At 51.0% G+C, this 24563-nt stretch overlaps 1 protein-coding gene across 2 annotated transcripts in view; it reads left to right on the forward strand.

Moving 5' to 3' along the window:
- The first annotated feature begins 210 nt into the window (after window positions 1–210).
- Window positions 211–24563, forward strand: part of Znf185 (zinc finger protein 185 with LIM domain) — a 64199-nt gene continuing 39846 nt past the window's right edge. For both annotated transcript variants that reach the window (XM_071606400.1, XM_071606401.1), the window contains exons 1-11: window positions 211–316; window positions 13525–13603; window positions 13775–13898; window positions 14285–14350; window positions 16040–16078; window positions 16157–16234; window positions 16794–16883; window positions 17598–17684; window positions 18665–18748; window positions 19092–19133; window positions 20549–20632. In XM_071606400.1, the coding sequence (XP_071462501.1) occupies window positions 13570–13603; window positions 13775–13898; window positions 14285–14350; window positions 16040–16078; window positions 16157–16234; window positions 16794–16883; window positions 17598–17684; window positions 18665–18748; window positions 19092–19133; window positions 20549–20632 (728 nt within the window). In that variant the 5' untranslated portion in view covers window positions 211–316; window positions 13525–13569. The remainder of the gene's footprint in view (window positions 317–13524; window positions 13604–13774; window positions 13899–14284; window positions 14351–16039; window positions 16079–16156; window positions 16235–16793; window positions 16884–17597; window positions 17685–18664; window positions 18749–19091; window positions 19134–20548; window positions 20633–24563) is intronic.

The following is a 24563-nucleotide window of genomic DNA, read 5'->3' on the forward strand; positions in this document are numbered from 1 at the left end:
ACAGAGGACACTGGCGGGAGAATGTGCGGAATGTGCCAGGCGCATCTACCTACCCCAGGAGAGGGCAGAGGAAGGGGGCCGGCCGAGGGGAGGGGCGAGGGGCGAGGCTCCGGGCGGCTGGAGAAAACCTGTTTGTTCTCCTGCGGGCGGAGCCCAGTCCGCGCCTCCTCGCCTCCCAGCGCGCTCCCCGCTGCGCCCCGCGCGCCCCACGCCTGCCACCCCGCACTGCCCCGCCAGGCGCTGCCCACCCCAGGGAGCCCGCGCCCCGCGCGAGCCCGACGCTCCGCCTTCCCCACGAGCCGGGCACCTGTGCCAGGTAGGGCTGTCGAGTCGCCGTCGGATGCGGCCCTGAAGGAAGGCAGCGAGGGGCAAGGGGCCCCTCCCAGCTGGAGATGAGTCAGGGCCTCAGTTTCCCCATCCATAAGCCTTACCCTCTCCAAGCATCCCTCCTGGAGTTCCCTCAGGGAGGCAGTTCGCTTGGTTTTCTGTTTTCCAGTGTTGAGTAAAGAGCCTAACAGGCAGAGAAGGCCAGCGTGCTGACTAGGGAAGTGGCCCCTCCCTGGCCTAGTCCCTCTGTCCTCACCCGTTCTGCGTGAGACGATTTGATTGTTAGGGCATAGCAGGCCGGGGGGGGGGGGGGGGGGCGGGGGCAGGGTATTCCAAGAGGTGGTCGCTGCTAGAGTCAGGAAATCTCAGATCCCTCAGTACCCTTGTCCATTTTCTAGGTGAGAAAACTGAAACCCAAAGACTGGCTCACCCTGAGGATCCCCTCACGGGCCTGGAGACTAGGGCAGGAAGCTCTCTGGTGGCTTGTGCTGGACATGTGCTGGGCATAGGGCGATCTCAGGGAGGGCTGTGGGGACTGGAGCTGCTCATGCTCAGACAGAAGGCACCGAATCAAGTGTCTTTGAGGTGTTATCAGCCGGATCTGCAGTGGACCAGCTCTGTGGCTGGATTGTTTTGGTGGGAGCAGGGGGAGCCAAGAGGCTTGTCCTCTTTAGAAAGGCAGAGTGATACCTTGCCTCAGAGAAAAGCCAAAAGCTCAGGTCCTCCGTCTGTTCAACTGCTTCCAAGCTGCAGGCACCTGGGCAGCTGCATTGGTCCAAAGGGGTAACAAGGTAGACTACCTCTTACCCAGAGTTGCTGGGGGCTCAGATAAGGTAGGTGGTGTGTGTGTGCCTGGGCTTTGGAACCTCTGAGGTGCTGTAGGAGCTGTGCTCTCTGTGACCCATTTGCACATACCCTTGTCAATGTGAAAAGTGGTACAGGAGCATTTCAGGACCTGAAGCTAGCAGGGTGGGCAGCTCTATCTACACTCTGGGAACCTTGAGAGACAGTTTCTCCTATACCATCTGGCAGTGGGCTAGGTTTCTAACACTGGTTTTAGTCTTGCCTTGCTCTCATGTCCCTTCAGACTTCTGGTGTTGGCACCTGGATGGGCATAGGCAGAGGGTGTCACAGGCTGATAGCCCTGAACAGTGGGGAGGCTCTAGGGTTAGAGTGGCCTAGCTCTATATACCCACTGCTTCTTCTCTAGCTCACAAAGAGCTTCAGAAGAGACGGCGGGGGGGGGGGGGCGTAGTTTCCCACCTTTCCAGGGTTTCCACTGCCTCATCTGAAAAAACAGGGCCTGCCTGGAGGCCAGCACGTGGCTAGGACAGATGCTCAGACCAGGGGCAGCTTGGTGATTGTGCTGTTCCCCTACCATCCCCAGGCAACTCACTTTAGGATCTAAAGGAGCAGAGCCATCTCACCAGCCCTGCCCCTCCTTCCATCAATTCTCAGGTCCTGGCTGGGGCTCTGTACTCATGGGGTGGAGCTGACAGGTCCAGGCACACAGCAGGTGCACAAAATCTCTTCATATTCATGAGTCAGCGACAGAGGTGGCCCACGACCACATAGTGTGCTATAGCTCTGAGTGGCATAAAAGCATTAGGGGCTTCCTATACCTAGAACAGGGAAGCAACCATGGCTGGGAAGGTCAGTGAAGGTTTCCTGGAGGAAGGGGACTTGGAAACAGAAGGAGGAACTCAGCAACTACAAGGTCAAGACCTGTGTATCCTTTCAGACTGCTTGAGTCCAGCCTTCCCTGTATTCCTGAAAGACCAAAGTATGTTCCACTCAGAGCCAGGCAGTGGGGGCCAGAAGAGAGATTAGACCTGTGCCTTGCCTGGAGGAGTGACACTCTATTCGGGAGATGGAACACTCAGTGAGAACCTGCCATTTGAACTGAAGTGCTAGCAGTGATTGCCTCACTTTCTGCTCAGCTCAAGTTCAGATTCCATGCAAAGCCATCCTGACTTGAGGGAGTGGTCTCAGGGGCAGCCAAAGCCTCCCTCACACTCCCTCAGTGATCTTTGTGCTCTCACCTTTCTGTGTGGTTCCCCCATAGCCTTCTGAAGCCAGGAGGCCCAGGGACTCTGAGCCCACAGCATTGTGCTGATATTGACCTGGCTGAGGTAAATATCAGCACCTGTTACCTGAACTGTCTTCAGTCACATGTCAAAATACCCCCAACTCTAGTGCAGTGCATTCTGAAAGCCAAAGGCCTTCTTCTTCCTTTCCTGCTCAAACCTCCACAGGTAACTGATCCATTTAGTCTGGACCTTGCTTCAAGCCACACCCCATAAGATGCCAGGTCACATGTAGCACTTCTTGCCTTCTGCTTGCTGATATATGAGGCTACCTTCATTGCCAGGCTCCTGGAGGCATGGGGTAGGACTAGAGCAGAGGAAGAGGAACGTGGCTTTCTAGAATGCCAGCCCCCCCATAAACCCCCCTGCTTGGGAGCAGATCAGTAGCTCTGAATTCATCCCCACTGTGCCCACAGAGGACCAGCTGATGCCAGGACATGGGAAGTGCCCTGGGGGAACTGGCAGTGAAGCAGTGGGATGCAGTGTTCAGCATCTTGCACCTAGTAGGGTGTGTGGTTTGTGAGGGCAGCATCTTTACAGCCTAGTGGATAAAAGAATGACCTAGAGGTCAGACTGGGTTCAGACTCCAGCTTAGCCACCATGTAACTGTGCAAAGCTGAGAGTGCCACATGACCTCTTTAGACTTGGGTTTTCTCACTTACATGAAAGTGCAGCTGATGTCACAAGCAGCTAGGTGCCCGGCACAGAGGTGGTGCCCTCTTAGGGAGACCTGCTGAGCCAGGACTACAGTGCCTTCCTCCAGGGTTGTGGGGGCAAGGAGGGGGGTGCTAGGTTGGGAGAAAGAAGCTGTTTGGGATGTATGTTCCTACCTGAGGAGAACAGTTCCTAAATCTGTGCTAGTTAATTAGGCTGGAGATGCATGTGGTGTCTGCCCAGTTACATGATCTGCTACCAAATGCTGAATTTTCCTACTAAAGACTGATTTTTTTTTTTTTACATTTTATCCTTAACTTTCTTATCTTGGATTAATTTAAAACTCACAGTCAGGGGCTGGAGTTGTAGCTCAGTGGTAGAGGTCTCGCCTAGCATGTGTGAGGCACTGGGTTCGGTCCTCAGCATCACATAAAAAAAAGAAAGAAAGAAAGAAAGATACTGTGTCCATCTACAACTAAAAAATAAATATTAAAAAAAACCCCTCACAGTTAGGCCCCAGTGGTGCCTGCCTGTAATCCCAGCAGCTACAGAGGCTGAGACAGGAGGATTGCAAGTTCAAAGGCAGCCTCAGCAGGGCGTGGTGGTGCACATCTGTAATAGCAGCAGTTTGGGAGGCTGAGGCAGGAGGATCGTGAGTTCAAAGCCAGCCTCAGAAACAAGGTACTAAGCAACTCATTGAGACCCTGTCTCTAAATAAAATACAAAATAGGGCTGGGGATGTGGCTCAGTGGTTGAGTGTCCCTGGGTTCAATCCTAAGTACTACACCCCTGCAAAAACCAAAAAACAAAAATAAAAAAAAAAAAGAAAAAAGAAAAGTAAAACTCACAGAAAAGAAAAGATGTAAGAATAGTACACAGAATTCTCAAAACCTTCCTGCTGCTAACATGCTGCCCATTGCTTGTGGCTGCTGAGGGCTCAGGAGGTGGGCAGGGTTGACATCAGTTTATTTTTCCAAAGGGAAACTGAGGCACAGAGAGGGACTTGCTCAAGTTTTCATTTGAGGATCAGGAACAGAGTGATGCTAACTTCTCATGGATACATAAGCATTTGGCAAGCACGTTCTTTTCACTTTCCCTGTTGGGCGCTGGGCGCAGGGATGATGGAGAATTGAGAGGGCTTGGACAGGGAAGTGGGAAGGGTAGGTATGGGTAGAGAAGAGACTGGAAAAATGAAAGGACAAGAGGCCTTACAGGTGTCCTTCTCCAGGGCTAATGTGCAGACTCATACAAGGAGGTGGGGAGGCCGGAAGGAATCTGCAACTTAAGCAGATGTCCCAGGGTATTTGGTTGCTGGAGGGACCCAGAGGCCACTTTCAGAAGCACTGGGCTTTTCCTATGGGGAGTGTGCTCATTTTGCATCTCAAGAGGGAGTTGGGAACTAGGGAAGGTCCAACCTAGAGCAGGAACTGGGTAGTCTCTCACCCAACATCAATGTCAGCTGAGTTGCCCCTCTTACTACAGAGCTGTTCTTGGGGTTACTGACAGTGACCTGAGATGACAATGGAGCTCTGGAGCCACACCCGGGGTCCAGAGAAGAACTGGTCTCTGGGGCCAGTGGTAGACAGGCCCCAAGCTACTGGTACTGGCTGCTGGTGGTCCCCAACCTTGGCCCTATCTGTGGGCACACTTTTGGGGCTAGATCCAGCCCCTGTGGTCTGGTCCCTGTGATCCTTGGCTCAGCACACCACTTTCTGATGACTAGGTCAGTTTCCCAGAGAGCTTGATGTGGCAGAGGGTTGCTATGGAGAGAGCAGGCACAAGGATTCCAATCAGAGGAACGGGGATCCCAGCTGAAAATGCTTACATCAGGCACTGCCTGGTTTAGACTGGAAAAAAAGAACCACAACAAAAACCGAAAAGCAGAACTTGCTTCACCACTTCTGCCCGCAGGAGCTCCTACTCACTCTTTAGTACTTTAGGACCAGAGCCAAGGGCAGGCACATCCTCAGGAAATACAGTGCTCTGGCAGGGCCCCTCAGGGATGATCTCCCCTCCTCTGGCTCCTGTATGTCTCCCCAGCACCCAGCCTGGCCTGTAGCTTTCTTTAAATGCTTGTTGCAGAAAGGAAAATGTGACCTTGGGAAAATGCTTTCTCCTCTCTGAGCTTCCATATTCTTATCCAAAAAACGGGGCACTGTGATAGAGGGAAGGGTGGAGTCAAGGGTACTCTGGGTCTGGGCTGGACTGCAAGGTGAAAAAGAGACACAAAGGAGCCTGGGAGGGGAGGAGGCTGCAGCCCTGCCTTGGGGCTGGGGGAGACATTTTGTTTGGGTGGGATAGGGGTCACTGGGCAGTTCCTTTCCTTTTGATACTGACCCGGTGATCACCTGCAACTAGGACAAAAGCAGTTAGCTTTGGCCAGTGTTAGTCAGGGTGACTTCCTGTCACCAGACCTGTTCTGGCAAAGGCTGAGCAGGTATAGCAGTGAGAATGTGGGGCATTCCTGGGGTTAGGGGGAGAGGGAATGACTTTGGGTGGGGCAGGCTTCTTGATTCCTAAATCCCCATTTGACCTCATTGGCTGCCTTGTCCGTAGAGGGGATAGTATCTCTGTGTGACTAGGATTGGCTTGAGACCTTGGTTCCCAAGGGGCAGAGACAACTGGAAATGTGTGGAGGACAGAGATATCAGGGCCTTGTGGGAGGGCCTCCAAGGTCCTCTGGGCCTCTGTTCATGATGGGGAGGTAGGTTCTAGCAGCAATGGGAATAGCTTGGGCCAGGGGTCCTGTTTGGAATGAGGGCACATGGACTCTGCCGTCCCCAGAATGTTGGCCTCATCTGTACTCCTCCACAAAGACTCCTCAGAGGGCTCTACCCAGCAGCCCTCACTGGCCATTGAGTCCCAGCCATTTCTGAGAAATTGCTTTTATCCAGCTCTCTGAGAACCAGGATAAATTCCAAGGCCCCAGGAGTGGCAAGTGGCTGTGGCTGCCTTCACCACCTTGGGAGGGAGCTGACCTGCCTTAGACATCTTCCTCTCTTGGTCCTTCCAGCACAGACGCCAAGAAGTCTAGATTCTGGGGTGTTGGGGGTGGGCAAGGGGGAGGTGAAATTCCAGACTTTCATGCAGAAGTCATTTACCTGTAAAGCACATTTACAAATACCACCCCCCATGCATTCTTTTTCCATATAACATTTTTTCCCTCTGCAACCCAAGTCTCTTCCAGCTCTTTTTTCCACTTGTGCTTCTCCTTCCTGCCTCCGCCTCCTTGGCCTCCAGGCAGGAGCCCCAGGGACTGGAGCATCACAGGCAGTTCATGTGCTCCAGCAAGAGGGGTCCAGCCTGTGGCTCCTGGGAGACTCCAGACGTGATCCAGCTGCTCAGCAGTTGCTCTGGAGGACCTAGCCCTGCCTGAGGGCTCTGAATCTTACCTTTGAAGGGCCCTTTCCTCCTGCATTGCTGTAAAGACCCTCAGGATATCTGGGTCCCCTGGAGCGAGCAGCAGCAGAAGTGGGGGTGCTTCTTTTGTCCCCTTCTAGGAGCAAAGAAACATGTTTGCCAACTGCTACTGAGACTCAAGTGCAGGAGACTGGGAATCAGGGTGCCCCAATTCACAAGACCTGGCCTCAGGAGGCTGCTTCATAAAAGGGACATTTCATCATTCCTGATCTTTTGGCCCAGAGAATTAGGCTGGCTTAGGTCAGCCTGGGTCCAAACTGAGTGGGCCAAATATGTGCCTGAAGAAAGAACTGGATGAGGGTGTCCAAGCGGAGGTTGGGGATTGTGCTGACTTTTATCATTCCTCAGCCTCCTCGCACTCCAGGCCTTGACCTACACCTGAGCCCCAGTGCCTTTCCCACTCATCCTAGCACATGGATCATGCGGGCTGGTCCTTGCACTTCCCACTGTAGCCTCTGGGGGAGTCTGTGCCACAGCTCAGGATTTCCCTATTATACTGGGTGCAAAGGCCCAAAGCAACAGTGCAGGATAAGCAGAGGGGCTGCTTTGAAGCCTACCCCTTCCCCACAAGACCAGGTGCTGGCATCAGGGAGCATTTTGAAAACAGGGCTTCTCTAAGGCCATCCCCTCCTCCTGCTGGCATAGGTTGAGTTTGGCAAGAAGTGGTGTGGGGGGCCATCGGGACTTCCGTGAGGGAGCTACCTGGGCTGGCTGGGCTATAGGGCTCAGGAAGCTTGGAGCCTCAGGCTTTGTAAGAGGGCCAGGGTGATATATATATCAACCGGGATCTCCCTTGTAGATTTTCTTTGTTCCATTGTTTATCCCTGAACTCTTATCCAGTGGTGAGGAATCAAATCCTGGGGAGAAAGGATTTGCCCAAGGAGACAAAGCTGAAATAGGAATACAGTTTCTTTCCTACAGGCCAGCCATCTTCTCTGAGGTATTGGCACTAGCTGAGTCCATCTATCTCTATGAACAAATTCCTGGGAGACAGGGGCTTAGTGTCATTTTTCCACTGCCCTCAGGACCACACGGGACTGTGTATATTTCTGCTTCATGGAAGGAGAAAGCCTACAAGCTTGTCCCCAGCCATATTCTGAGCCTCTGCCTCTGTCAGGGCAGATAAAGCTTTTGCCCCAGAACCTCATACAAATGCTTGCATACACAGTTTCCCTAAAACCTGGCCTGTAACTGGGCAGCTCAAGTCTTGATGACTTTATCCAGATGCCACCTGCTACATCTGTATTTGGCTACCGGACTGCATGCTCTTACCCTGTCCCATCACTTCCTCATGCCAATTCTTGGTCCACACCTAAGGACTCTACCCATAGTTGAGCTGTGTACTGTGGTTCTAAGACATAGACCTGTGTGTGGTCCTTTAAGAGCCTTCCTGGCCCCTCTGAGGGCCTCGCAGAAGATTGGCACACATGGGGAGGTAGAGTTGGGCTCCCTTGCTCCTGGGGGTGCTTCTACACAATCTGCTTTTAGGAAAGAAGTTATTTGCCTTGCACCTCTGCCCTTGGCACACTTCTTGCCAGCATCCAACACCTATGCCCCCATTCAGCCTCTTTTTCTTATGACAGTACTCTTTGGTTCTCCTGGACGGCAGTGCTAAACCTGTTTTGCTCCTCCTCCCTCCCACTTTACGTAGAAGGCCCCTCCCTGCCTGGCTGCCAGCATCCCCTCTCTACAACCTGGGATCCATCCATTTCCCTGCCACCCAGGTTGGGAGAAGGCAGTTATTCAGTCTTCTCTGTCCTTTTACCTGAGTCCTTGCCACAGAGAGCCCATGCCAGGGTCTTACGGACCTAGGGGCTGGCATGGGCCTGGTGGGATTGAGGGCTAGCTATCAATTGGGCAGGCCTAGCTTCCTTGTCCCTCCCTCTATGTTTACTTCAGTTCTTTTCAAGAGGCCAGCCCATTCCAGCTGTGGAAGGGGGTGCCCAGGAAGTAAGGGGCTCTTCATCTTGGGTGTGATGGCATGGAGGCGGCAGCAGAACTTGAGTGAGGGCCCCAGGATGGGGTGACCCTGAGAAGGCCACTAGGGCAGATGTTCCTCTATGTACATACTCCCTGAGGTCCTGCTCAGCGTCCAGCAGGAAGAGGCCTGGGCTTGGTCTGGAGACTGGCCCCTCAATCAGACTACTTGATCTCTCTCCCTAGATACATGTCCCTTTTCTCCTGTGGTTTCCTCTTCCTTACATGTTTAGTGTAGTATGATCAAGAGTGGGGCTCAACTGTATTCCTGAGCCAGGGAGCTGTAGGATATAAGAGGTCCTCTGGGAGTTGCCCCTGCCCCATGGGGAATCAAGTGGCAGGGGGAACTCTACAAAACTTTTTCTGAGTTACTTTTGGAGGCAGAGCATGTCCTTTTGAGGTGACAAGATACCCCCTTCTGCTTCTGTCTCCATCTCTGTGTCCTCATGCACCAGCCAAGCATTTGTGTCATTGCAGATGCCCCTGGCGACCCTCAGTGGGCTTTAATCTGCGTATGTTACCTCCTGTGTGTGTCACTCTCATTCTGACTCCCCTCTGACAGCATATGATGGCATCAGACTTGCAGCCCCATTCATTGGTTCCTTGTCTCTACCTATCCAATCAGGGCGAGGGCCCCTTCCCTAAAGAAGCCACAACAGCAAGGAGGAAGGTGGAGAGAAAGCATGCTCACTGGCATTGAGACTATCTGAATTCCCATCTCCCTCACCCAGCCCTGCCAAGGACACTTTCCCTGATTGATCCCTTGGCTACCTCTGAGCCTACCTGCCTCAAGAGATATCTGCATTGTAGGGCTTTGCTGAGAGTTGGTACAGAAGGGGTACTGTGTAGTAGGCCCATACCTAGTGGGGCTTCAGGGGTATGTCATGGGGGACAGCTGGTGTGGAAGGAGTAAATTACTTGTTCCTTTGATCATCCAGGCAAGGCCCTGAGCAGTGATATGGCAGCTCTCAAAAGACCAGCATCTTTTCCCAATCAAGGTAGAAATGTGGTGTATGGTACTGAAAAGGTCCAAAGAATGGCTGAGTTGACTATAAATGTGCTGATGACCATGGGCTGTGGAGCCTTCCCTGAGTGTATGTGTGAGGTCAGGGCATGCTGGAGGGGATCTTCCCAACCTGGTCAGCAGGGAGAGGAGCCTTCAGTGGGCGTCATGTTCACTCTAACTCCATATGTCTCAGTGTGCCCCCTTGCATGTTTGAGTGAAGAAGCTGCCTTTCTCCTCTGAGAGGTGCCTCTGCTGCCACTGCTACTGCTGCAACCACTGCACAGATCAGGTGTCAAATGAACCCCTATCAAGATCTGTAGATGCTCAAGTCCCTTATATAAAATTGAATAGTATTTGTGTACCCTATCTACATTCTCCCATATCCTTTAAATCATCTCTAGATTTTTTTCTTATATAATGTCATTGTGTAAACAGTTGTTATACTATTTAGGGGAGGAAAAGGACAAGGAAAAAAGTTTGTGCATTTGCAGTACAGATGCATTTTTTTTTAGTGTTTTTGGTCTGAAGGAAGTTCAATCCACAAATGTAGAACCTGTGGATATGGAAGACTGAGTGCTTATGAAGACATGTTAAATACTCTGTGTATAAGTTATAATAGCTTCCTAGTGTTTGCTTGATTGAATCAACTATCGGGCTTTTAAATTATTGCCATGTTTTCATCATCACACTCCACACTGGGATTGCCCCCTTCATGTGTACCTCTTGGTTTAACTTGTGCAGTTTCTTCCTTAGGTTAGATTGCTGCTGGGGAAACACTAGTTCACCTTTCCACCAATAGCATGTACATGACCCCCCCACTGTCTGAGTGGTAAGCCACCTATTTACCAAAACTGCTCACAGCTACAGCAGGAAGCTCCCAACTTCCACTAGGGCACCGCCCTCCAGCAGCTGGATGCTAGTCTGTGAAGGCTGGGTGTGAGGGCTGCCTGGATTCTGTCCTTTATGATGCTGCTGGAAAGGCAGGTCTTATCTGGAAAGAGTTGAGCAGCTCTAAGGTGCTCAAGTCTGCATGGCTTTGGGACTTAGGGTGGGAGCACCCAGTAGGAGCAGGGTTGACTGGATGGGCTGAGCCCTTAGGGAGACGCAGGAGGAACTGGGAGGGCCTCCAGGTGGGGAACCAGCATAAGCAAGGATAGATGAATTATTTTAGGAGAGATACCATCCAGGGACTCTGAGGTACCTGGTCTTCTTGAAGCACGATATTGGCATTGAGGAGGGCTGGTGAGTGAAGAGGCCAGATCAAGGGATTGATGAGTTTGCCTTCAGTCTTAGAAGCAGTGGGGAACCATCAGAAAGTGAGTGAGAAACAAGGACTGATGTGGCCAAGTGGGATTAGAGGCAAATTAGTGTTGCTGGAAGGAGGTGCAGATGAAGGCAAGAGAAACTGGGAGGAGGTCGGAAGTGATCCTGGCCTGAACCAAGGCTGGGGAGGGGAGAAACTGTAGAAGAAGTTGCCAGTTCTCTGTCTGAGACATAGACATAAACCCCATTTGTTAGTCCACCTGGCGAGGCTCATCTCTTTAAAAGCTCTCAACCCAAAGAGCTGCCCCACTCTTTAGTGTACTTTGGCAGTGGTCTTTCTGACTCTTCAGATTTAGTGACCCATCATAAAAGAAATCTGACTTCTGAGATGCAGCCAAGTCTGAGGGAGAGGAGCCGATGCAGAAGCGTCAGCCCTGATCTTTGGCAGATGTCCCTGCCCCTTTGGCTGGGGAGTTGCCAATGGCCCCTCTGTTTCTGTCATTCTGCACATGTGTGACTCCATCCTGATTGGAGAAGTAGCTTATTTGGTTCTGATTTGGCAGGAAACTTCTAGGTAATGAGGGAAACTAATGAGTTTCTGGGCCTAGTAGTGTGTCTGGGATGGCTTCAAACGCTGTGGATGACCTTCACCTCACTTGTAGGAGGCCCACAGAAGGTAAGGGATTCTCCAAAGGTTTCATAGTCAGTGGTACCAGGAGATGGAAGAACCAAGAGTTCAGACTGTGTGGGCCTGCCTGCAGGCACCAACTCTACCACAGGCTGTGGGATGGGGACAACTGGACCTCTGCAGTAATAGGATCTCCTATGGAATAAGCTCCACTCAACAGAATTCTGACGTGGCAGCCTCGGTGCAGGGCTGGGCACGTGGGACTCCCATTTGCCATGATGAGGTGCCGTTCCTGGCATGCAGCAGGCTCAGGCTGCCTGGAGTGCTCTTTCGTTGTGGGAGAGCCAGCCCTTGCTGACGTGGTAAATTTGGTTTGCTCTTGGCCCCCTGCCCTGCCCCTTTTAGTGTGCCCCTGACTTCCACGGAAACATGTCCGGGTCCTGCCAGCTGGCAGTTTTGCTGAGCTGGTCAGAGCCTAGCCCTGGAGGAGCCCAGAAGGTGGCAGACCCTGGAGAGGACGGCTGCCCTGCCTCAGGATTATGCCAGCACAGCCAGCCCCTGCTTCATGTCCTGTCCATGTACCTGAGCACCCCAGCCCCTCCCTTGAGGCCCAAAGGGTCACCAGTGGCTGCCAAGAGCAAGAGCCAGACCCACAGCCTGGGCCGTTTGTCTCCCCACAGCGCTGGCTCACTCCCAGGCTAGAGAACTCCTTACTCTAGGCTGTCCTCTACGTAAATAAGCCTCATGACACTGTGAAGGCCTCTATGACACCACAGCCCTCCTTCACTGGCCCTACCTGCATGCTAGAGAGGAAGCAAGGAGGGAGAACAGATCACAAGGCAGGTGTGGGCCAGGGGGTCAGTGGATGCCCTGGCCATATCTTCACATTCATCTGGTCCCAAGGGCCACTAGGAGTTAGCAATGGGTCCCTAGGTTTTCCTCACTGTAGGTGGAGCCAAAACCTGAACAAAGAGGGTTGCACATCTCCAAACCATCCTTGTACTGATTGGAGATTGCTAACTATCCCTCTTTCAGCAGAGACAGGTTGAAAGTTCATGCTACTTGGCTTCTGTCCAAATGCCCAGGGATGTTAGTGATCTTTCCTGTTCTCATAGCAATCCCGAAAGGAAGATGTTTTAACTCCAATTTTACAAATGAGGAAACTGAGGCAACTCAAAGAGATTAGCTGACCTTTCCAGGGTCTCTCAGACAGCTACTAAGTGGTGAGGAAGATAATCCAATCCACTGGTTCCCCCAAGCCCTTGCTCTCCCCCAGGCCAACTGCTTGCCCTGAAGGAGTTCTGCCTGAAATGTGCTCTAGTTCCACCTTCTGAACCCCAAAGTGTTGACTGACCCTACACTGGTCTCTGTGATGCTTTGGAGGCTCCCCTGCTGCGAGATCCTTCCCAAACTCCCTGGGGCCAGACTCTGCCCATTAGCAATCTAGAAGGTTTCATGGCCTACCCTTATCAGATCACTGCTCCATGTTATCCAGGTGAGCAGCCCTAGGCAGACAGGAGGGTGTGCCACTTGGCAATGGCAGGTCCAGTGAGTACGTGCTCCTTGGCCACTGTTCTTCATTCAGGAATCCACCAACAATTGCCACCTCCAAAAGTCTGAATGATCTTGGTATTCTAGGGACAATATGGTTACTAGAATAGTCCATTTTTGTTACTATAATGAAATATCTGAGGCTGGGTACTTTATAAAGAAAAGATGTTTATTCAGCTCACAGTTCTGGAGGTTCAAGGACATGGTGCTGGTAGCAGCTTGGCTCTGGTGAAGACCTCATGGCTGTTGGCATCAGTGTCAGGAGAGCATATGACAGGAAGAGCTCCCATGGTAAGACAGGAAGCCAGAGTGAGATCAGGCCTGAGGCAAGCTTGCTCTTTGATAACAACCCTCTCACCAGAAAAAAAAAAAAAAAAAAAAAACACAGTGTCCCATGAGAATTACATCAATGTCTTCCTAGGGCAATATCCCTAATAACTTCATTGCCTTCCATTAAGCATCCCCTCTTAAAGGTCCCATTACCTCTTAACATCGCCACTCTGGTGGCCAACCTTTCAACCCTTGGAGGACAAACCCCATCAAAACTGTAGTGTGAACCACAGCCATTACAGATGCATGAAGTGACAAACATGTGCTTGCCTTTTTCTCAGGAGCCCTATTGACTCAACTGAGAGAGGACCTGCAGAGCCAGCACCATGAGTATCTCCGCTCTGGGAGGCAGCACCAAAGGTAAGGCCTGGGCTCCATGTGTCCCACCTTATTCCACATGTTCCCCAGGAAGGCTGTGAGTGCGGCCTGGAAAACAAAGGGAGAGAAGCATATTGGGAGGGCTGGAAAGGAAGCCTCAGGGTCCTGGACATGGGATTCCCTTTTGAGGCTGCTTGGCCTTGGCCCTGCCAGGGAAGTCTTTGCCACCAGGTGAGGAGGAGCGCAATAATGTCCTCAAGCAGATGAAAGTACGAACCACACTGAAGGGGGACAAGAGCTGGATCACCAAGCAGGATGAATCCGAGGGCCGAACCATGTAAGTCTAGGAAGCCAGAAGGGATGGCAGCAACTGGGGCAGGTGGGGGTGGGTTGCAATTCATGGGGCCTGACCAGACCTGGGGATGCTGAGAGGCTTCTAGCATTTAGAGCTCAGTCAGGCCACATGGCCATAGAATATACAGGGAGGATGAAGCATGAGAAAGTCAAAGCAGCTAAAGGTAAGATCTGAGCAAAGTCTAAAGATGGCAAAGGTCTCAGGCACTGGGGCATGTGTGTATACACACATCTGTGGAGGAAGGCTGGGGTAGGAGAAGGAGAGGTGAGAATGGTGAGGCACTGCAGGCATCCTTTAGGATGGAGACTGCAGAGTGGCAGGGGGCAGGGAGGTTGGGAGGCATTCTTTCAGGATCCCTCTTTCCCCAGAGAGCTGCCTGCAGGCCGGAATCGAGCCACATCCTTTTCATCAGCTGGGGAGGTCTCAAAGGCCAGGTAAGAGGTGGAGCCAAGGTGGCTCATAGGTGGGCACTCGGAACTTACCTGCAGCATGTGGCTGGCCCTGTAGTAGGAATATAGGGGATAGATAGGGAGCCCAAGCTAAAAGGAGCATGAAAGACCTGTAGTGTATCATTTAAAATCCACAGGAAGGATGAGCTCTTCTGCTGTGCTTTCCTCTTGGGAAAGGGAGGGTAGAAGTCAATGGTCCAGGCTCCTGGCCTTGCTATGGGGTCATAGGGCTAGCTGACACCCCTGAGGGCTTCCATGGCTCCAATGGCTCCAGCTGTCAACTGGGATAGAAATTGTCATTCAAAAGAAGACTATTATTCTGTCTCCTCCTTCAGGGAATGAGATAACATCTCTGAGGTGCTCAGGCAGCTTTGAGTCACATGTCACTCACTCCTGCAGGGGAGGCTTATATGTTTGACCTCAACTGCCCCCAAGGTCATAATTCCAGCTGGTCAGTGGAGCTGGCCTCTTTCTATTTTGAGGACTTTTCAATAACAATGTCCAGGGGGCTTTGAAGTGTGAGCTCATCCTGCTAGCATCTGGAGGAACTGATCATGAGAGAAATGGGAACCAAGAAATAAACTGGGTGGTCCTTGCCCTAAACTGCTGGCAGTTGACAGCATGTGCAGAGCAGGGGCTTCTCAGGTGGTGACAGGCAATGGCAGCAGCTGATGAATGGGGTGATCTCTGGTTATAGTCTTGCTCAGTGCCCAAAAACTGCCAGGTCCTGTGCTGGGCCCAGAGGCTATAGTAGTTATCAAGACCTAGGCCTTTTCCTGAGGGGAACTCACATTCCTGCAAGGGACATAGATACCTAACAGATGAATGCAAAAGAGAGAATTGTAAGTTGAGACAATTATGGTGGATGACATTGATGAGCTTGAGAGTCATCAAAGATAGTCAACTTCTTATGGAGCTTTTTGACTTTGGAAGATGCAGTTCTCACCCCAGCCTGTGGTTTGGGGTGTGTTAGGAAAGCACATTCTAGGGTATTGTGCATCAGGGATCAGAATGGTGCTACCTTGGGGCTGGGGTTGTGGCTCAGTGGCAGAGCACTTGCCTAGCATGTGTGAGGCACTGGGTTCAATTCTCAGCACTGCATATAAATAAATAAAGTCCACTGACAACTAAAAAATTGTTAAAAAAAAATAATGGTGCTATCTTGAAGTCTACATAAAGCCTGCCAAAAGGCCCCAGTCAGAAATGCTTGTGTGGCTGGAATAGGTGTCACCCTGTGTTCCTGCAACTTGGCCACCTCCAGGAACCTGTCCCTTCAAAGAGAGTCTGTAGGGATGGAGGATTCTGGGACTCTTTATTACCCTTAAACCTGACCCCACTGCTCTACCGCAAAGCCCCTCTATTCCTGGACAGTGGTATGATCTGCCTTGAGTCCTTGTTTCCTTGCCCAATTATAAGGAAGACTCTTAGGAGGTAGGTGCGTTTATCTCCTGTCCCTGAGCCTAGAACTTATAGTTCCCACCATCCCTGGAAATGGGTGGAACAGAGTAAGCACCTTGGCCAGGAAAATGGGAGTGGCTACCTCTGCTCATGTGTGCTACACTGGGATACCTACCAGCCAGCCTACTTTCGTATAGGTGGAGACAGAATGAAGCAGGGAACCTGAAGCCTCCAGCAAGGCCCTGCTTCACTTTGTACCTCCTTTTCCCTTGGCAGGGCTCCAAGCACAAGAGCTCCCACTGGCTATATCATCCGGTAAGTGACATGCACCTGCATCCCCATACCATCTGTGCTGCTCCTTGACTTCTCATCATCTCCTGGGTTCTCTTGTAGGGGTGTGTTCACCAAACCCATCGACAGCTCATCTCATGCCCAGCAGCACTTCCCCAAAGCCAATGGAGCTCCAAAAAGGTATGTCCATAGGGCACTGGCTAGTTGGCCACTGGGAAGGTGTGAGGGCCTGCTCCAGATCCATGGCAGGGATAGGGCTTTGCCTGTAAGCAAGGGACAGTGCCTAACCTGGCTCGCTCTGTTTACTGGGGCAGAAAGGCACAGGGAACATACTGGGAAAGCTGGGCCCAGAGTCCCCTGGTATGGTAGTTGGTACCTCGTACTTGCTGACCACACTGGGCTGTGTGCTTTAGTCTTCCTAGCAGGCTGAGGGGGCATATTAACTAAACAACCAGGCATCAGGCAGAACTGGGGCTCCATTGGAAAGGAAAGGCCAAGGGGACTTGGAGCAGGAAGAAAACACAGGCAAGAACCCACTGGGTTTTTCTTTGAGGCTCAGTGGGGTCTGCCTATGGCAGGAAGGGCTGCCTACTCAGGGTGTCTGGCAGTGCTGAATTAAAAAATAAAGCTCCCAGTGACCCCCTGGGCCACCCATCTCATGCATGTTGGGCTGTGTAGGCAAATCTGGGGATAGGAATGGGGTTTTGGGTGGGCACATGGAAACTCCTGGCCTTTGCAGCGTTGCCGCTCTGGGGAAAACAGCTACCACTGACCCTCCCCGCCCCACCTCCTCTGGCTACAAGATGACCACTGAGGATTACAAGAAGCTGTGAGTATGCAATTTCCAACCCAAACATAGGACCTGCTGAGGATAACTGGCTACTCTCCTCTAAGCACAGCCTAGGGAGAGCTAGTCTAACTGTCCCAACACCCCTGACAGTTGTGGCTGTGGCCTGGAGCCCACCAGGGGGTGACAAAGGCCCAGAAAATTGCATGACCATGCATAATATGTTTCTGATCTGAGGCAAAGCACAGTCTGCAGGAAGCTTCTAGGAAGAGTACATAGGTCTGGAGAAAGGATCATGAATTGTGGCTATGAGGCTGCTAATGGCTGGTTGTATTTTTTGGGCATGCCCCTTATACCAGTCTGGGCCATGGACTCAGTCTGGACTGTGCTGGGCTGGGAGCCCAATGCTCCTTGGGATGCTGCTGGCTCTAGCAGCCTATCAGTGTGGGCATTTTGTGTCTAAAGCTGAGTTATTTCTTGGGTGTAATTCTTTGGCATCCACACTGGAGGTCTCCTTGAGGTCCCTTTCAAGGCTCTTACCCTGCATGCCAGGGAGCGGGGCTCTGGACATAGGTTCCCCAGAGGCCCCACATCTTTATATTGTTTGTCCTTTGTCCCCATCAGCCAGTGTCATGGAGCACCTGGAAAATCTTTCTGGGGAAGTGATGAGGCTTGAACTGGAGAGGTATATGACAGGGAGTGTGGGGGTGTGGTATGGAGGTAGAAGACCTATAACCACTTCTTCTCTTCCTCCAGGGCACCATACAACATCAGGAGCAGCTCCACATCAGGGGAGGTGGAAGAGGAAGAAGTGCCCATTTCTTCAGATGAGCAGAAACGGAGGTAATGGTGCCCCTCAAGGCATGGCAGGGTCCTCAGTCTTCACTCAACATACCAAACTTAGGCCATCTTTGGAGGTTTGTGGGGTATGGGTATAGCTGTCATTCCATGAGTCTGAGAACTATTCACTCAGTGCTAGACCAGCTGAGAACTAACTACCAGCTCAGCAGGCCCTCTAAAGCACTTGCTTATGGGTAGAACCTAGGTAATGCAGGCCCAGGCAAAAGTTATTTCTGGGCTCTTCTGGACTTTAAACCATTTTGTTAGAACAGGTCCTGAGAAAATTGGATAAAAATTTGCAGGGTAGGATCCCTGGAAGAGGCCAAGTGGCCACCTGCACAGTTCTCTCTATGTGTGAGCTGTGTATACAAAGTCCCAGTAAGCCATGTACACTTAGAAGGCAGGGGATGGGCTCCATAATTTCAAATGTCCCTTGCCCACAAACAGGCCTGGCTGTGGGCCATCTTCTGCCAACCCATTTGCAGCTCAGGAAGCACAGAAAAGTCCCCTTGCTGAAGGTTCTGAAAGATGGGCAGCCATAAAGGCATGTGTCCTCAGGCCTGGGCAGTGCAGCTCAAAGAACCAGGAGTTCTGAAGCTGCCTAGTATTAAATGCCTGCTCTTCCACCTGCTAGGTGTGTACTCTTGGGCAGCTAACTAGAGCTGTCTAGCCTCAGTTTCCTCATCTGGAAATCATGGTAGGATATTAGCACCTTCTTCTCTGAGTTAGGAAGATTAATGAGCAAATATGGTGATGTCAGTATCCAGGGCACGGCTGGGCACACAGCGTGTGCTCAGTAAACATGGCTGCCCTTCCCTCAGTTTCCATGTTTCCTTTGAATAGTCTTTGTAGCATATGCTACATTGGCTTCTCCTCACCTCTCTGGGGTGGTTCCTAGTCATCTTGAGGACATCCCTGGTTAGGCTGGCAGAGTGTGTACAGCTTGACACCCATCAGTTGTCCCCCACCCCATGTTGCCCCAGATCAGAGGCTGCAAGCAGTGTGGTGAGGAAGACAGCTCCCAGGGAGCATTCCTACGTCCTGTCAGCAGTCAAGAAGAGCACTGGGTGAGTTGCACAGCAGGGAACCCAGCAGGGCAGGAGGCCTGGTCTCTGAGCCTGGCATGGCCACCAACTGGCTCCATGTTGTGGAATAGTTCCCCTCTTCTCAGGGTTCCTTGGCCTGGTGAAAGGGTGAATTGAAAGAATACTCCCAAGGGCCCTCCTAGCTAGACTTTCTCAGATTCTCATATGTATTTTCTAAAGAAACTGGGGGGTTTGGCTGCTGCCATAAGGGCAGGCGAGGTGCTGGGAATAGGAGAGAGTCTCAAGACTCTCTAGAGTAGAGTGATTGAGTTGTCATCTGTTCATGGGCTCTGACCAATATGTCACCTTTCTGATTCCTTTCCAGAAGTCCTACCCAGGAGACTCAGGCCCCTTTTATTGCAAAAAGGTAAGTTTCATCCAAGGAAGCCTTGGAAGCCTGTTGCTGGCCACAGAGAAGTCCTCCTTTCAGCAGGAATATAGGGAGAGGGGAGGTAAGGGTGGGGGACTGCTGTTCCCAAGCAGAGATGTGAGAGGCATCAGGCTTCTGTCCAGAGGCCAGGCAAACACCTTATTGACTGTGGAGGCACATGTGGTCCTAGTAGCCAGTTCTGTGAAGGCAGCAACCTGGCTTATGGGTGAGTTCTTCCATTTGCCAATAGCTAATGACACCTAAGATGGAGCTATAGTATTTGTGAGGTCCTCTGGGGATTTGAAGTCAAACTACCTAAAGATTACAAAGGAGCTGTTCCATTCACCTCCTTTCCAGAGTTTTGTGACTCAGAATTCCTGGTTTGCCAGCCCTTGGAGGGACCCTGGCTCCCTCCTTCAGCTGACCCCAGGAAGAGTTCTTTGCTCTCACCCAGGATCAGGGTCATCAGGAAAAATTCCCTGGGAGGTGATTATGACATTGGAGATGGGTCCTAAAGGAGAAATAGAATGGTCAGGATGTCAGATTATCTGGACAGTCCAGCTGAGTGGGGAGAAAAAATATTGGAGGGAGGGTAGGGAAGAAACTTATGGAAAGTTGAATTTTAGGGATCTTTGGTTGAGTGGACAGAGAAGGCATTTAAGATAAGGTGGTATGACAAGCTGAGAACTGACAAACAAGGAAGAGCCAGCATGCCAAGTGCAAAGCTGTTCCCACCCTCTGCTCACTGTGTTGAATGACCAGAAAGGCTTACTGGAATGCAATGAGCAGGGAGTGGTAGCAACACAAAGGACATGACATAATGGCATGTTCTTGCTGGCTGTATTAGTTTCCTGTGGCTGCTGTTACAAAGTACCACAAACTGGGTGTCTTGAAATGCCAAAATAGCTTCTCTCATAGTTCCAGAGACTAGTCTCTGATATCAAAGTGTTGACAGGGTTGATTTTTTTTCTGGAGCTGCTGAAGGAGAAGTTTCTGGTGGTTGCTGGCAGTCCCTGCATGACTTAGATTGTACCTGCTTCACTCAGGTCTGTGGCTATATTCACATGGCCTTCTATTTTGTGTCTGGGTCCAGATTTTACTTGTCTTAGAAGAACATTCGTCATTGGATTTACAACCCACCCTCACTCAATGTGACCTCATCTTACCTTGATTACATCTCCAAAAACCCTTTTCCCAATGATAGTCACAAATTCCAGGGCACATGAATTTGGGGAGAATACTATTCAACCTCGTATGCTGTCTTTATCTTGAGCTGGAATGGTTGAGACCTCAAGCCTGAACCACCTCATCATCATCTCAATTGGACATCACTGAAAGCATGTCCTTCAAAGGCCAGCAAACTCCAGGACAGTCAAGAAAACCATAAGCACAACTTTTCCTCTTGTCCACAGGGTTGAGGTGGTAGATGAGGATGGGCCTTCTGAGAGGAGCCAGGAGCCACCTGCTCTATCAAGACCTACTCCTGGATCGAGCAGGTAATCAATCACTAGTCTCTCTCTGGGGATGATCACTGCTGGGCCTGCCTGTCTCTCAGTAACTGGAGAATCTCTGTCAGGCCACTTCCCTCTGGCTCCCAGGGTCACTGTCCCCAGGTGCCCAGTGGCAGGATGGGGTGCAGAAATCAGTAAGGGCTCATCTGGTTGAATGTCCCAGGATTTAAAAGAGCAAAACAGTGTGGCCTCCAGGGAGAGTGAGCTTGGCTCTTGTCTGTTTAGTATTTATCTGTGTCACCTTAACCCTTGCATTGCTGAGCCTGGTAGTGGCAAAATGTCCTGAGAAAAAGTATCATCTTTAGGGTTTGAAAAGGCCAGCTACTGTGGCCATAGTTTGCCATTATTAAGCATGCTCATGGCATGCCTATAAGTTGGCCAAGTTCAAACTGCCCAGGAAGGAGGCTCCGCAGTCCCCAGTGCTGCTCACAGCTGCCTTCTTTGCCAGTGCGGATGGAGGCAGAACCCAAGTGTCTCGGGTGATTTGGATCAAGCGCATGCCGAGTGTACCTAGCCCCTCCGGGAGCCAGGAGCCCAGGTGGGTGCCAAGAGCTGTGAGCTGGTCAGACGGTTTCTCACTAGCCTGGCCAGCTGGGCCTGCCAACCAGGGAGGGTCCAGCAAATGGTGTGACAGGGCAGGTGCAGTCTGAGTCCTGTTGATCTCACTCCAGGTGGGGCTGTGATTGCCCTGATTTCTGAGTCCCAAGTGTCCAGGGAGATAATGGTGCTCTCTTGTCTGTGGATGAGGAGCAATCAATACCTCCTTGTACTTCTCACTGAATGGTGCTGAGTCCCACAGAGACCGCCACTGCCCTGTTGTTGCTGTTGTTAAAAGCACCTGCCTGGATGGACAGCTTTGCCCAAACTCAGGTCTGCTAAGAGATGCACCTCTATGCCACCTTGAAAGACCCCTGAAGCCAGAAGGGGAGAGCATCTGTCCCCACAGGTCACTTCCTGGGCCCCTAGGGTCTATTCCAGCTCTCCTAATTCCATTGTAATCCCCCAACTTGAGCTCCATAATGATTTGTAGACATGTGACCACCATCACCTTGACCCTCTCTGTTGTTTAACTGTCCCCATAAGAATTTTTATCCATCAGAACCTTTGAGGATTTGGAAAGGAAGATTTCAGAGCTCTTTATGAAGCAGTATCTAGGGGTCTAGAGGATTTGGTGATTAGATGGATGTAGGAGTGGGGTAGGGATACCACAGCAAAGTACCACAAACCGGGCACTTTAAACAACAGAGTTGTTCTGGAGGCAGGAAGTCTAAGATAAATGTGTGGGTAAGGTATTTTATTTCTCCTGAAGCCTCTCTCCTTGGTTTGTAGATGGTCATTTTCTTCCTGTGTGCTGTGTTTTAATCTCCTGTTCTTATGAGGGCACCAGTTACACTGCTTTAGGGCCCACTGCAGTGACTTCAGTTTAATCACCTCTTTAAAAACCCTGTCTCTGGGGGCTGAGGTTGTGGCTCAGTGGTAGAGAATTCACCTAGCACATGCAAGGCCCTGGGTTCAATCCTCAGCACCATATAAAAATAAATAAACAAAATAAAGGTATTGTGTCCAACTACAACTAAAAAATAAATATTAAAAAATCCCTGTCTCTGAATACAGTCACCTTCTGAGGCAGTGGGGATTCAGGAATTAAACATGAATTTTCAGGGACAAAGGTAATGAGTGGTTTCAGATGCTTTTTAAGAGATAATGTAGGTAGAGAATTAGATTGCACTGTATTGTGGATCTGAGAATCATTTTTACATTTATTCCATGAGATTCCTTTGGGTGTTTAATACCCATCATCTGGCTGACACAGAAAGATGGCTGTCTTATTTGCTATGACTGCTAAAAAATAGTATCACAATTGAATTAGAAAAGCACTCTGAAGTTTAGGGTTGGAGAGATAGATGAAAGGCCTGCTGAGCTCAGTCTGGAAATGAACAAACTCAGGCAGCTGGCCACCCATCTTTACAACTCTGAAGAATTGTTATGGGTACAGAGAGCAAAGTCATTTTGCTGGAGTGGCCCTCTGAAACGAAGCAGATCATGGAACATCCTAGACACTTGAGGTATCTCACAAGGGGACAGGTTCCATCAGGAAGGAAGGGAACCCCTCATCAGAAGTGTGCAGTAAGGTTCAAGACAGTCCACACTCCTAGTAGAAGGCTTAGTGTGATGCTTCAGTTAGTTCTACACTCAGATTCTGCAGTCACAAAATATTTGAGACACCTTCCAGTTGCTTCCATGTGAGCTTCTGGCTTGTCCTGAACCTAAAGAACCTTATTCCATGACCCCACTCCATCAGGCACTGCACTGGGCCAGGCAACCACCGTCAGTTTCCCCATGCTTATCTAAGAAGCCCTTATCTAAGAAGCCCATCAGGAGCAGTGACTTAACCAAACTTTAGGTCCTGAAACATCCCCAGAAAAGGCTGGATTTTGGCAGAGTTGGTGAGGGGGTGATTATAGCCTTGTCCCTAGCCACAGCCTCCCCAGACCTGGCCTTGTCCTGTGTGCCTTGGCTACAATCTATAGGTCAGTGCCTCATGCCTCATTCCTCCTGCCTCTCTGTGAACTGAGCTTACTTAGCTACCCTCTCTGGCACACACTGGCCCTGCATGAGCACCACTTTTTGATCCTCCCAGGCCTAGCTATTTTCCCCATCACTGCACTTGTCATGCTTCCTTGACTCTTTGCCTCATCAGACTAGGGCAGGGCCTCCTGGGTCCTGGTCCTTGGCTGTGCCATCATTGTGCTTTCTGGCAGAATAGCTGGGGTACCATTTGTAGGAGCATAGCTTCTGGCACAAGATATAACCCTGGTTTTGCCCCAGATTGGCAGTATGTCCTTGAGCAATTTCCTTAACTTCTCTGGGTCTCAGTTTCCTCATGTGTAAAACAGAGAGGACAGTAATACCACTTCCCACAGCTATCCCAAATACTAAGTGGAATAATGCCTATGAAATACAGATGCCTGGGTGCCAGTATCATTGTGTGCTCCTGATTATAGTTTGCTAATTTATGGGACCCTTCTTCAATACAGGAAGAGACCAATATTGCCACCTGCTGGCATCTGGAGGACATGCAACTAAGGGCAATGTAAAGGAAGACCCTTTCCCTACCCTCACCTAATACACACAGGAGCACAGGAGTCGCCTCTCTTCTGACAGATCGCTTTCCTTCACATTCCCACAGATGGCTAGGGCCACAGTGGATGTGCACTGATGGGTTTAGGGTTTTGATCTTCAGCCCTGCTGAAAACTTCAAACTGAAACAATTTGTGGCCAAGCGGCTGTGGAGGTGATGGGGCTGGTAGGGTGATGCCGGGGAGAGAAGCTGGAAGATCACTGTGTTTGTTCGCTGCCGCCACCAGAACACCATGCCAGATATTTAGCTTCTCCCAATTCTGGAGGCCAGAGCTCTAAGATCAATGTGTCAGCAGGGTTATGCTCCCTCTGCAGGCTCTGGTGTGTGGGTGGTGGGAGGGATGCCATCACCAGGCACCTGGAGAAGCTGAGGGAAGTGCAGAGCCCTGGTGAGACCAGGCTGGCCTAGAGCACCAACCGGCTGCTCAGAAGCCAACCAAAACTTGTTTCAAACCCTGGGTGGTTTTTCTTGTCCAGTGGAGCCGAGCAAGGTCGGGCTTTGGTGAGTGTGGTGGTGAGGTGGAGCAGGAACAAGCGAGTGGTCTCTCCCTGAGAGGCCCAGGACTCAGGTGTCCCACTGAGTGTGGCTGCTGCCCACAGGCTCCTGGTGGGGAGAGCCAATGGGCTTTCTCATTCTCACTCTTGGACCTTCCCCGAGGTCCCTGACCATCCCACCTCCTAGATGGTTTCCTGGTGCTGTCAGAACAAAGTACCACATTCGGGGGGTGGGGTGTAAAAACTGTACCCATATATTTTCTCCCAGACCTGAAGCTCC

The sequence above is a fragment of the Marmota flaviventris genome, chromosome X (genome assembly GCF_047511675.1).
Source record: "Marmota flaviventris isolate mMarFla1 chromosome X, mMarFla1.hap1, whole genome shotgun sequence".
Taxonomy (NCBI): Eukaryota; Metazoa; Chordata; class Mammalia; order Rodentia; family Sciuridae; genus Marmota; species Marmota flaviventris.